This window comes from Montipora capricornis, chromosome 1, assembly GCF_036669925.1.
Source record: "Montipora capricornis isolate CH-2021 chromosome 1, ASM3666992v2, whole genome shotgun sequence".
NCBI classification, from domain to species: domain Eukaryota; kingdom Metazoa; phylum Cnidaria; class Anthozoa; order Scleractinia; family Acroporidae; genus Montipora; species Montipora capricornis.
Genome location: NC_090883.1, coordinates 42,833,842 through 42,846,745, shown reverse-complemented (window position 1 = coordinate 42,846,745; position 12,904 = coordinate 42,833,842). Strand labels below are relative to the sequence as shown.

Genomic DNA, 12,904 nt, shown 5'->3' with positions numbered 1-12,904 from the left:
TCCATTAAAAGGGTATGTTCACTTCCAAAAATGCCAGTCAAAGTGTCACTGTCTGCAAATTAATGATAAGCATCAATTCAAAGCAAATATAGAATTAATAAATTACTACTAATAAATGCGATGCAAATATTCAGAAAAAGAAGTTTGGGAGGGTGGGGGTGGGAGAGAAGAATTTTTCAACGATCCCATGATCCCTATGGGCAACGCACTTCCAACATGGCGGACATGAATGAATCTGTTGCTTCTTTACTGGTGAAAAAAGAGAATAAACGCGGCCTGAGTTCTGACCCTGCGACAGTAAAGGATGTGGATTTGGAAAGTCAGGAAGTATCTAGGGACTCAGACGTCCAGCTTCCTCCTGGAGTTGCACCAATTAAGGCGGAGTAAGTGCTTAAAAATGCTGCAGATGTATATGATCAACTTTGTTCCTTGAACGTTGCCTATTGAACATGTCATCTCTTTGTTTTGGCTAAACAAGGAAATTCGGGATAATACTTCAATTCCCGAATGCTTATGATTTAACACTGAAAGTGGAAGCAATGAAAGAATACAAATAGCGGTGGGAAAACGCCGGCCATTCCAAAAGGGTGAACTGCAGTATCTTCAAAGGCGGCGGTTCTAAAACACAGGTCACTCGTTGCAGGTCATTGTTTTACCTTTTTGAAAGTGACCCAGAACCCTCAATTTGGCTAACCCTAGGCCTAAAAACCCTAATTAGGCCTAGGGTTAACCAAATTGAGGGTTAGGGTTACTTTCCAAAACGTAAAACAATTACCTGCAACGAGTGACCTGTGGAAGGTGGCATGTGTCTTAGACCCGCCGCTTGAAAGGCATCAAAATTGTATTTTCCTGGAGCAGTCACTGGGATATCCCAGGATATCTTCTATGCTGAGTTCAATAAGGCCAAAGACATGACTTTGTACATACTGTAATGAAAACAAAGCTGTGTTGATCTTTTGTAGTGTTTTTGTAAAGTTACTGCATGCATGCTATTCATGTAACAAGGAATAATTTTATAGGAAGTACATGCACATGTAATCATTAGGGAACGTGTTGGCAGCTTATAACAACATGTATAACTTGTCTAACAACTAATAATAGTATTGATCATTTACAGTAGTACATGTAGTTAACTGCTTGTCCTGTGTTTTTTATTGTACAAACAAACACGATCATGTAGTTACACATATATCTGTACCTGATGAGCTAGTCTGTGAAGGCAGTAATGTACTTCACAGTAGCTCACTTATAGAGTATAAATCACTGTTAACGATAGTTAGTTATTGTTTGGAAATCTATTGTTTATTCCTATTTATCTGGTGATAATATGGGCTTGTGTGACATTTTTGCCACAGAGGCTGTAAGTCACCCAGGGTGCTATACTGTAATTAGCCAAAAGCATGGCTTTTATTTCTGATTCAAATGTTGCCAACATCATCAACAGGTTTTTGAAGAAGTCGTCTAAGTGTTTTAGAAGAATGAGTTGTCCAGGGACAAATTCTGATGGTAAACTCCAATACCATGATGAGGAGGATCATGAAACAAGACAAAGAGGCATGGATCAAACCACAGCAGAACCACCAATAAAAAGGATGAAGAAACGTGGAATGAACAAGAACCGTCCAAGACCTGCACAACTTGATTTCAACCAGCAATTATGTAGCAGTATATCAAGAGGTGATAACTGTGAATATGGTGACAAGTGTAGATATTTGCATGATGTCATTGAGTATGTGTCAAAATATAAACTGCCAGATATTGGAGGCAGCTGTGTGAACTTTGAGAAGTTCGGAAAATGCATTTTTGGAGTGACTTGCCGATATGGGAAGAAACATATTTCTGAAAATTTTAAGAATGTTGTAGATGCAGAACTCTTTGAGAAGACTGCAACATTAAGGACAAAGAACACCTTGAATCGAGAGTTGGTAGTATCCTTGCGGAAGAGAACTTATCCATTTCCTCGTTCATCGGAATATTTGAAGCACCTCGAGGAATTTAAATCTCAACCCGAACCATATGGTGAACGTGAGAGCTTGGAAAGACTTTTCTCAAAGCCTTCAGGTGCAATCACTGATGAAGATGTTATCAGACTTAGACCTGAGGAAAAAAGAAAGGTATCGTTATTTTGGTACTAATTAAGATGCATGGATAGCAATACTGTACTTCCCTTCAAACAATTAAGATTGCATTTTGTTTGGTGAAAAACTACGTGGAGTGTGCCTTAAAAAACTACCTCCACACTGAAGATTTAACCCATTGACCCCTCATGTACACTGTACCCAAGGATGGCCCCAGTTTTGCAAGTACTACAGAATGGTCTGTCATTAAGTTGACACTCCAAGGATTCGTTGGGTTAAACAAGGGCTATTTCCCACATGCAAAACTTTTGTATTCCTCTAAAGGTTCATGATTTTGACAGATAATGGTCAGCAAGCATTAGCAATGCATCAATCTGTTTCTAATCCCTAATACCCTGGTATAAAGGTGTTAACCCTTTGACTCCCAGGGGTTCCCCATTGACGAGTAAAATCGTCTGGCATTAGACAGAGTAAAATACTAAGTCCGTCCGGTTTGGATGTCACAGGATTAAACTTTCCATTTGAGAAGAAACAGCTGTCAAATTGAAACACCAGGCTTTCTGGTTGGGTTTCTTGACATCCAGGGCACAGTTTTTTAAAAACCAATTTACATGTAATCTGTAATTTAATGCAAAATTAAATTTGAATTGTACTGGTCAACCCCCCTCCCCAAACTCCCCAGTAAAATACAGTTTCGGCCGGTTTGGACGTCAAAGGGTTAATTAATCTTTTTGCCATTTTGTTTTTATACAGATCAATTTTGCAGACAAGCTATATTTAGCTCCTCTGACAACAGTGAGTTTTTACATCACTTTGACATTAATATTATTTTATTTTGTTATCAAGGTTTAGTAAATTTTACTTTTTTGTGGTCCTACTTTGTACTAATTATTTTACTTTTATTTGAAAACTAGGTGGGGAACCTTCCCTTCAGAAGGGTCTGCAAGCAGTTTGGTGCAGATGTGACGTGTAGTGAAATGGCTATCTGTACAAAGTTGCTGCAGGTCTGTGAATGTACTGTACCATAAACTCTTGCACACAGTCAAGTTGTATTGCCTTAAATCTACCTGTTGCTTTTGAACTTTGCCTTGGTTAAGATTCCAGATTTGTAATAAACTACATGTATAAGACAACTGTGAAAAACAGTTGTATTACTTTGATAAGCATTTCCAGAAAAAGAGGAATACATCCTATTGGTCAAACATCATACATGATAATGCTTGACTGCAGCCTTACACCTCTTCAATAAGCTAACTGCATTAGGACAAGAAGTCATTCAGCACCATCCTTTTCACCTTTGCAAAATTTAGTCTCTTGGAAGATTGTTTTGTAATAATAATGTTCATTATTGTTTGGCTGAAAAATCTTATTGTGATTCTTGAATGAAGTTACATTGTACATCGTACATGTATGTACTGATATTTTTTTGGATATAATTGTTGCATTTTTACTAAATCAAGAAGCGTCCATTTGTAACTCACATGAAATGAGCCAAATGCTCAATAGTGCCCAAAAAGTTGTTTGAACAGCTTTAGGGAAGATTAACAAATGAGAAACGGTAAAAGAGCCATGCTCTTGCATATGAAAGCGTTGAGGAGTTGGCCTTGCGCACGGTATTGGTTGTCAAACGCTCGTTTTCGACAATAACCGACTTTTAGCTGTCATTTCTTTGCTACAAAGTATTTATCTGGAATATTACCGAGAACAAACGCTTGTCTATTATGTCTGCTTTTTATTTTGATACTTGCCTTGCGTTTATTTTGCTTTGTTAGCACACAGCACCAAGACAAAGTTGGTGGAATCGGAAAATTTTTCGTCCGGCGCGTTACATTTTGATCCCAAACATTGCACTTTTAACATCGTTTCTATCGTTTGTATCGTTTCAAACTTTCTATCGTTCGTTTGGTTCGCGGCATCTATCGTTTGAAACGATGGAAAGAAAAAGTTTAAAGCGTTTCGAAGGTTTCAAAGGTTTCGAGCCTTCCTAAGTTTGTACTTTGCGTGAGAGAATTAGTCACGTACTGAGTAAAAATTGTCACGTGCTAGGCAACCAAACTTTGTTCAGTGAAGCAGAACGAGGTAATTGTTTTGTTCAGGCGCTTTTCACGGCTTTGCAATTTTCAAAACTGGAATTTTAGCGTGTATTTTGGATTTTGTACGAAAGAAATATTTCAGAGGAACGATTAAAACGAAAGAAACCAAGTGTTTTACAAACCATCGAAACGATTCGAACGAAACGAACCAAACGAACCAAACCATATATCAAACGATTTGAACGCTAAGCGAAACGAAAAATTTAATTTTGGCGTGATGATTAAAAACTTAGTGCAAAAACTAGTAGTGTAACGCTAGTTCTACCACTATTACTCTAAAAGTACTCATTGTCTGTGGATGAATGTTTCCCAGGGTATTGTCCAACTAATGTGCACCTAAATTGTTAAGGTTCTTGGGCAATTTCGTGAGAGAAAGAAAATATTTACACAAACATCTCAATCGCGTTCACTGCTGTTTTTCTCGCTGATTTCAAGTGCGGATTTTTTATTTTGTTGTTAATTGAAAACAGAAAGATATTTTGAAGCTTTCTTTTTACCAGCTAAATGCACATGAAATTTACTTTCCATTTCTGTTTTTAGATTATTACAGTAACGTTGTAATCTTAAAATCTAGCGCTTTATTTAGCGTTACATGTTTTGGTACGCATTTGACAACCAATACCGTGCGCAAGGCCAGTTTTGTTGTTTGAACTACGCAGATGTCTAGTTTTATTTTATTTTTTAAGTTTCTGAGGATTCCTCCACACTTGGTTTTTAGGCTAGTATGTCAGAATGGGCCCTTCTAAAACGACACTGCTCAGAGGATATTTTTGGCATCCAGGTAAACAGCTGTGAAATTCAGTTCTTGGAAATAATTATTTCTTAGAATTTCAAGTTTGGGCTGTATGCATAAGTATCATACATGATTTTTGTTGTTTGTTGTTCAATGTTGTTATTACTACTTATTGTGATCATCATCATTGTCATAATTGCGGTTTCTGTTATTCCTTCCCCTTCTTACATGTAAGTTTTATCACAATAGCAAGTGAATTTTATCAGGCTTCCTTTAATTAACCCTTTCACTCTACAGGTGCCATAAGGTGCCTCCAGATGACAAATAAAATTGTCTGGCATTAGACAGAGTAAAATCTAGTGAAGCTATGATCCTTGCAGTTGTGAACACAATTTTAGCAATTGTGTAGAGAAGCCTGAAAAATTCAGGACTTCAATGGGGTTTGAACCTATAGACCCTATGCAAAAATGGCTGCCTTTAAATTATTCTTTTGTTCATATTCAAACTCGTTTTTGAGACAAAAATTCTAAAGAATTTGTTATCCCGAACAAGGTTAGTTGGGTTATTTTGAATATGAACAAAAAATAATTTAAAGGCAGTTATTTTTGCATAGAGTCTATGCCATACCTGTGCAACGCTCTAACCAACTGAGCTAAGAAGCCACTGTTGTTGGGCGCTGGTCATTTGTGTGAGAGTAAAATATATTGAGTATCACTCCCAGTGGCCCATTTCTGGAAAGTCCCAAAATTTTACAAACCATTTTCAGGTGTGACAATTCCCTTTATATCTCAAGCTACGGAGAGGATTTAAGTCGTCATTTTTCTTTTTGCTACCTTGAAAACATGTTAAAAGATCGGCTTTCCAAAACAAGCTATTGGTATTTTCACAAATGGCTTTTCGGGACTTTCAAGACACGGGGCCCAGGAATCAATGGGTTAATAGGCAACTTTGGAAAATACCATAATACTCTTTGATTGTCCCCCCAAATTTTGCATGGAAACAATGCTTATGCAAAATTTGGAGGGACAAAGAATATTATGGTATTTTTCCAAAGTGGCAACTGTCCACCCAAATTTTGCATAAGCATTATTTTTGTTTTCTCTTTGGACCATTGTAAGTCCCAAGAGAAACTGGAAACAAGGCTTATGCAAAATTTGGGGGATCAAAGAGTATTATGGTATTTTTCCAAAGTGGCCTATTTTTGCCAGGTTAACCCATTCTCTCTCCTTGGGTGCTCAAGGAGGTCCAAAGTTGACGAGTAAAATTGTCTGGCATTTAGGCAGAGTAAAATCTGTTAATTCTCACTCCCTGCTCTCACTATCATTAATTTCTTTTCCGCTCAGAGATTTAGCAGGCTAAATTTTCTATCTTAGGAAAAACTGGTACACAATGAATGCCCATATGCCAAACTTTTACTTCTTTGCATTGTTTCTAAATATTTTTGTGTTTTAACCATTTGACTCCCAAGCTGGCCTGAACTGGCCATACTTAGTATACTCTGTCTAATGCCAGATGATTTTACTCGTTAATGGGAAACCCTCTGGAGTCAATGTGTTAAGTACTTTGTTTTGCGTGTTTGACCTTTGAGAAAATGTGACTCTTACTTTAAAATTAAAGTAAGGTTCAAAGATAAAATTCAACAGGCATTTTGTGCACATTAAAGGTGACTGCCTTGCACATGTAAAACAGTAAAAAGGAACATATCACACCAGCCTAGGTCGCTTTGTATTGAGAAAAACTGTGGCTTCTGTCTTGAGTGTGGCCTGTGCTCAAGAGCTCATACAGGGTTTCTCAATAAAGAATTTCCAGCCAGTAAATCACTTTTATTTTATTATTCTTTTGTTATTATTTTCAACCCAAGGTTATGTTATGTGTGTGTGTTCTTTTTTAGTAGTTTTCAGTTGTTTTATACATGATCTGTCCTTACTTAGCTGTGTGGTGCTTTTCCTGACACTATGACAAAATGTGCAGAGGTTTTACAGAAGGAAGTTCCTGTTGACTTTTTGGACATCAACATTGGATGCCCCATTGATTTAGTCTTCAAGCAGGTATTAACTCTCAATTTTAATGGTAATTGTTATGCCACTTTCAAATAATAATAATAATAATTCTTCTCCTCCTTCTTCTTCTTCTTCTTTTTCTTCTTGTTCTTCTTCTTGTTCTTGATCTTGTTCTGTTTCTTGTTCTTGTTCTTGTTCTTCTTCTTCTTCTTCTTCTTCTTCTTCTTCTTCTTCTTCTTCTTCTTCTTATTATTATTATTATTACTATTATTATTATAATTATTATTATTATCCTGCCAGTTTTTCAGCTGTAGACAGTTCAAAGCATTGATGGTATCTTACCATAAACTGCATGCATGCATGCTAACATAAATCTGCAACAAGCTTACTCTTGATTGAAACTCAAGATAACTACCGTATTTATTCACTTATAAGGCGCACCATTTTTCACGAGAAAATATGCTTGTTCGATGAAAATCTGCTTAAAACTCGGGGTGCGTCTTATAACCGAGTATTTTCGCGCAACGAAATATAACTTTTCCAAATTTCCCTAATAATTAATGCTAAACTGAAATAAATATGTAAATAAATACCGGTAAATGAATAAACAAAAGACAAACAACGTTGATCATCGACTTTATCTGATTTGTTGGTTCTAAAAAGAACCGGGTGGCTCTGAAAAGAACCGTTTGTGTGAAAGCTCGGCTGAGCTGTCTGTCTCGAACTCGTTGTCAATCGGCTCTTCTTCATCTTCTGCTTCTTCTTCTTCGTCGTCGTCCCAAACCAAATCATCTTCATCGAATCTTCAGTTCCATCGAGAGCATTGTTGATGCCACAGGACTTGAACGATCTCGTTATCAAAAGCACGTGCTTGAAATGATTGACGTCAGAACCAAATTGCTAACCTCGCTCCCACGAAATGGGGTAAACATTCGAAAAAACTGTCATGGCCGCTATTAAATACTCCCATCGAGGCACGTTTGGCAGTCATCTTTAACTCGCCGGAGAACAAGACATGCTGTTGGTTTCTCCATTTACGGACCATCGATTCTGATATGCCGTATTCGCGAGCAATTTCACGATTGTTGTCTACGGCTTCCGCTTCTGCTACGATCTTCAACTTGAAGTTTAGATCATAGGAATGACGACGAGTGCTTGACATAATTACTGAAAGTTCACGGTACTCTGAACGAATGCTCGAAGATTAAGATAAGTCTTGCAACTGCTGAATAAAAGATCCGTCAGATGAGTATTGTTTACAAACGTAAAAACGGATCAATTAGTATTCATAACTTAAAACGCTGTTTCCTGAGAAGATGCCTTGAGCGAATTAAAAAGTGTGACTTTTATGCTGTTGTCCATGAGTGACTTTTTTTGCTATTGTTTGTAATGTGTGACTTTTTTGCTTTTGTTTTGCAAATGGAAGCACCGTAATTAGTAACATTTGGAAGCAAATTGTTGTAAGTACAGCGACGTGGTCAACAAAATTTCCCGTAATTCTGGGTGCGCCTTATAACAGGGTATTTAGGTGAAATTTTCATTTTACTGACTAGTCACAATCATCTTCGAAAGTTTAGGGTGCGTCTTATAACCGAGTGCGCCTTATAAGTGAATAAATACGGTAATTAATAATGAGAGATGTGAAATGAAAATTCCAAGGGACGTCGCAGTTGGATACTCAACTGTACAGTTGAAAGCAAGTCTGAAAAAAACCAGACTTGAACAGAGTCCTACATGTATTACATGTACTGCATGTTACACCAGAGATTCAGTATAGGCCATTTCGGAATTGCGATAAATTGATACCATTTCATGAAAGAAAACATTTAGATTGGCCATTTGTCCAAGTTTGATGCTTGTAGGTTGCACAGAGACTAAGTTATGGACTTAAAAGCAACTGTAGTTAAGAATTCATACAAACATCTCTAATTTTCAGGCTGCATCCCTCAAAACCATATGAGCTCTTGAAAAATTTTATCATATTTGGGACAGCTGGAAAATCCTGTCATATTTGGAAATAGCTGAGGTGAAAATCACATTGTTTGCAAAGTTTTATGAATGTTACAGAACCCGTAAAAACATTTTAAGAGTTTATATGGTTTTTGGGGAGACAAACTCAAAATTAGAGACATTTGTATGGACTTTTAACTAGGCGTTTAAGTCCGTAACTTGGTCTCTGTTGGACCTAAGAGCATTAAACTTGGACAGATGGCTAATCTCAACATTATCTTTCACGTGATGGTGTGCTTATTTATCGATTGGTTCAAATTTGAAACTCGCCCCAGTTCCCTGTACAATTCCGAAGTGGCCTAACTTTCTTTGTAAATCTGTGTTAATTATCATTACCTAGGTTCTTAGGAATCCCCTCACCATCTGGTGATGAGCTTTTTAGTGAACAAGTGAATTGTTTGTTTCATCCAAACTTTTCCTTGTTATTTAATTAAAAGAAAAACTTCAAATAATTCATCAAAAAGAGAAGTTGCAATACCTTGTGAGGAACTAAGTATTAGAGAGATAGACACCTATGTACACTACTGGTCGCAGTAACATCTTACCCCTCTTTTCTCCAACATTAAGATGATTACATTAATTTTACTATAATATCCACAGGGTATGTGATTTTTTTTTTTCAAAGGGGTGTAGGGTGGTGTATTGTTGTCGGTTTTATAGGATCACAATGTACACTGTTATACAATGGATCAATTTGCCACGTTCATCTTACTGATAATTCCATTCACAACAAAATTAATTTGTTATTTTCTTGTTTTGCAGGGTGCTGGAAGTGCCTTAATGGGTCGTCTAGGAAAGTTTGAACAGATTGTTCGGGGAATGAAATATGTTAGTACTACTAAAATTTATTCAATCTACAGAACGTAAATTTGCCTTCTTACCTATAATGATTCATTCATGTATCAGCGTGCACCTATCCAGTCAGGAAGCAAGCAGGAAGTTTGAAAACATGAGTTTGCTTACTACATGTAGTTACTTGAATGTCAGCTTGCATCTTATGTGCTTCGTACACATGTAACTTGACATGAGTACAACTAAAAGCTTCATCAAGTTTTAATAATCACTTTGGTAAAGTCTCAATCTTCAGGGTTTGTGCTACTCCTTGAAGTCTTTGAAAAGCCCTGGAATTAATTTTGGACATCTTCCAGGGCGCTTGAATAGCCCTTGAAAAAAAAGGATTTGGTAGGAAACTGTATTAAAATTGTTGAAATTGCATCCTGCGAAGTTAAACAGGCAGTTCAAAAGTTGAGCCCAAATTTGACTATTGGGGAAAGTTTAAATAAAAAAAAAAAACTGCCAGTGCATACTTAACTCGTAGGACATGGGAAAGAATAAAGGTAGGCTTTTTCAGCAAAGAAAACACTGAAACACGATGTACAACTGTATGGCATTCCTTGAAAACTTACAAATTTAATTTCTTCTTCTTGAAAACTCCTTGAATACTGCTGGAATTTTATATACAAAATCCAGCATGAACCCTGAATGTTACAGGATATAGCTGAGCAATAATAATTATTATTTATTTTGTATGATTGGGGAGAATGCAGATCAAATCAAATCAAATGTGGGTTTTTGATGAGAGGGTAAAACTGGAGTTCAGAGAAAACCTCTGGGTGGAATGGAGAAACAACAAATTAATTTAACCAATGTGACAACCTTCTGCACTTACATGTACTGTATATTATGTTGTAATTTCCTTAGTTAAAAATTTTTCAGAGTAGTTTTAAGTTTTATTTTCCTTTGTGTTATAGACATTATCATAATCTGAAACAAAGGAAGCAAGAAAACTAACTAGTTTGAAAATTTTGTAACCATCTTGGGCCTCACTGGTCAATGGCAATCGCTGCTTGCACCACCTGTTCCAACCCCGCTCCTCAAAAATTCTGAGTCCCTGATGGCAAAACAATAGGCAAACCATATTCACGATTTACATTTGATAGGTGTTTCTCACACAGCCAATACTTCTCACACAGGCAACATCCACGTATTTCTCACACGGCCAATATCCAAGAGCTGTGCCAAGCCGAACCACACAGCCTGACCTTTATTAACAAGAACATAAATGACACAAAAAAGTGGCTAGAGAATAAGATCACCTCAACTGAAACATTCTACAAGTAATTCATGGGTGGGTGGGTGGGGCATGTCAGGCAATGATGAATGGCAAAACAAAAACTGAAACTTTACACGAGCCACTTGACCTGAAAACCCCCCGCAGACCTGTACCCAGACTCCCAGCCATGTGTGAGAAAAACATTTTCCGCTTCTTTCGTTCCTCAGCCAGCGGAAAACCACTCTTCTTTTTATCGTGATTGATGATTAGTTTTAGTAAATAATTATTCATACTGTAATTTTCTTGTAGGTTTTGCATATCCCGCTAACAGTAAAGATGAGAACTGGAATAAGTGACAAGAAAGTGTCATGGAATGCACACAAGCTTATCAGCAAACTTAAACTCTGGGATGTCTCCCTTGTTACTGTAAGCAAACAAATTAAAAAAGACTTAGTTGTTGGCAAAACAGTGATTGTTATGATTTAAAATGTTGTTTGGATTTGAAAGTGCTTTTAATAATTAGTTAGCTATTATGTTGAGGGTGTCTTTGAACAACATTTTTCTTTTCTGTATTATTAATAGTCTTTTTCTCTGATTTACTGCTGTCATTCATTATTGTTATAACTGAGTGAATGAAATCTTCTGAAATTTGAAATTTGCACTTGTCGATAGCCTTGGGCTATCAACTTAATTGCTTCACTGTAGCTTCTTGTATAATCCAAACTTTTTGCCAAAATTATCATCTTAAGCATATTTGTTTTTCTTCTTTTGGTGATTACCTTTGCCCTAGAAGGTCTATATCTACACTGTAGATAACAATGCAATGTTAATAGGCTAAAGAAGTTAAAGTGATTTGAGTTTTACTGGACAGTTGGTTTCGGAAGGTCTCAGTTTGAATCCTTTTGGACTTCAATATCTGTTTTGACTTTCAAGTTTCAAGTTCAAGTTTAAGTTTCAAGTTTATTAAGTCTTCCAGAAAATTACTGACAATGAACACCGCCTGCAAATAGCGAGCTAATCTAGGCAGGCGGTGTTAACGACATACAAACACGAATTACTAATTGAAGGCGTTAAAAAAGTCAATTTTGAATACATTATTTGTCAAAAGAGGAAAAAAGTAATAAAAAGTAAAGAAAAATATAATAGTAACAATGATGATGATGATGATGATGATGAAAATGATGATAATACAAATAGGCATGATATGGTCAGGATGTTTTTGGATTGGAATATACCTAAAAATTATGAAATTGCAGTTTTTGTAGAGTGGTACAAATATGAAACAAAAGATATAACAAATGGAAATAAGGTGACCATCTCATGCAAGTTCCCTATTCAAACAGACAGAAAGATTGATGCAAATAAACCTAACATTGTTGTGAAGGGCTTTAAGGAGGGAACCTGCTTACTCATCGACATGACCTGCCCTCAAGATAGTAATTTTTCCAGGAAGGAATTTGAGAAGCTAGCCACCTATCTTAAGATCTCCAAATTGAAGTTACCAAGATGTGGAAACTCCAGACTCCTATTGTCCTTGTTGTCATTGGAGCCCTGGGCATGATTAAAAAAAGGCACAGATAAAAATAATTATTAACCAAAATACCTGGAAATGTCTCAATCTCCGATCTAGAGGAAATAACCTTAAGTGGAACTGTGCATATTCTTCGCAAACACCTATCTATTTGAAATATTTTAAAGTAAATCGCTAAATCTTACACTGTATGTTGTCAATGCACAGAAAACCTCCTTTAAACTGCCCCTTTTACTCTCAGACGCAGGAGGAGACTCGGTATCTAGGCAATTAAAAAAACACTCAAAAAGGATGAAATTTACCATAATAAATGATAATAATCACAGTGATGATAACATTTTGTTAATTTAGTAATAATAATAAGAAAACATATGTACATTAACCCATTGACTCTCAGGGGATCCCC

General features: G+C 36.5%; 1 protein-coding gene across 1 annotated transcript in view; it reads left to right on the top strand.

Annotated features, from left to right (window-relative positions):
- The first annotated feature begins 202 nt into the window (after positions 1–202).
- LOC138045071 (tRNA-dihydrouridine(47) synthase [NAD(P)(+)]-like) overlaps positions 203–12,904 on the top strand; it is a 19,733-nt gene continuing 7,031 nt past the window's right edge. Inside the window, exons 1-8 of the mRNA XM_068891444.1 lie at positions 203–383; positions 1,445–2,114; positions 2,832–2,873; positions 2,993–3,082; positions 4,890–4,952; positions 6,836–6,952; positions 9,677–9,742; positions 11,277–11,393. Coding sequence (XP_068747545.1) covers positions 217–383; positions 1,445–2,114; positions 2,832–2,873; positions 2,993–3,082; positions 4,890–4,952; positions 6,836–6,952; positions 9,677–9,742; positions 11,277–11,393 — 1,332 coding nt within the window. The 5' untranslated portion in view covers positions 203–216. The remainder of the gene's footprint in view (positions 384–1,444; positions 2,115–2,831; positions 2,874–2,992; positions 3,083–4,889; positions 4,953–6,835; positions 6,953–9,676; positions 9,743–11,276; positions 11,394–12,904) is intronic.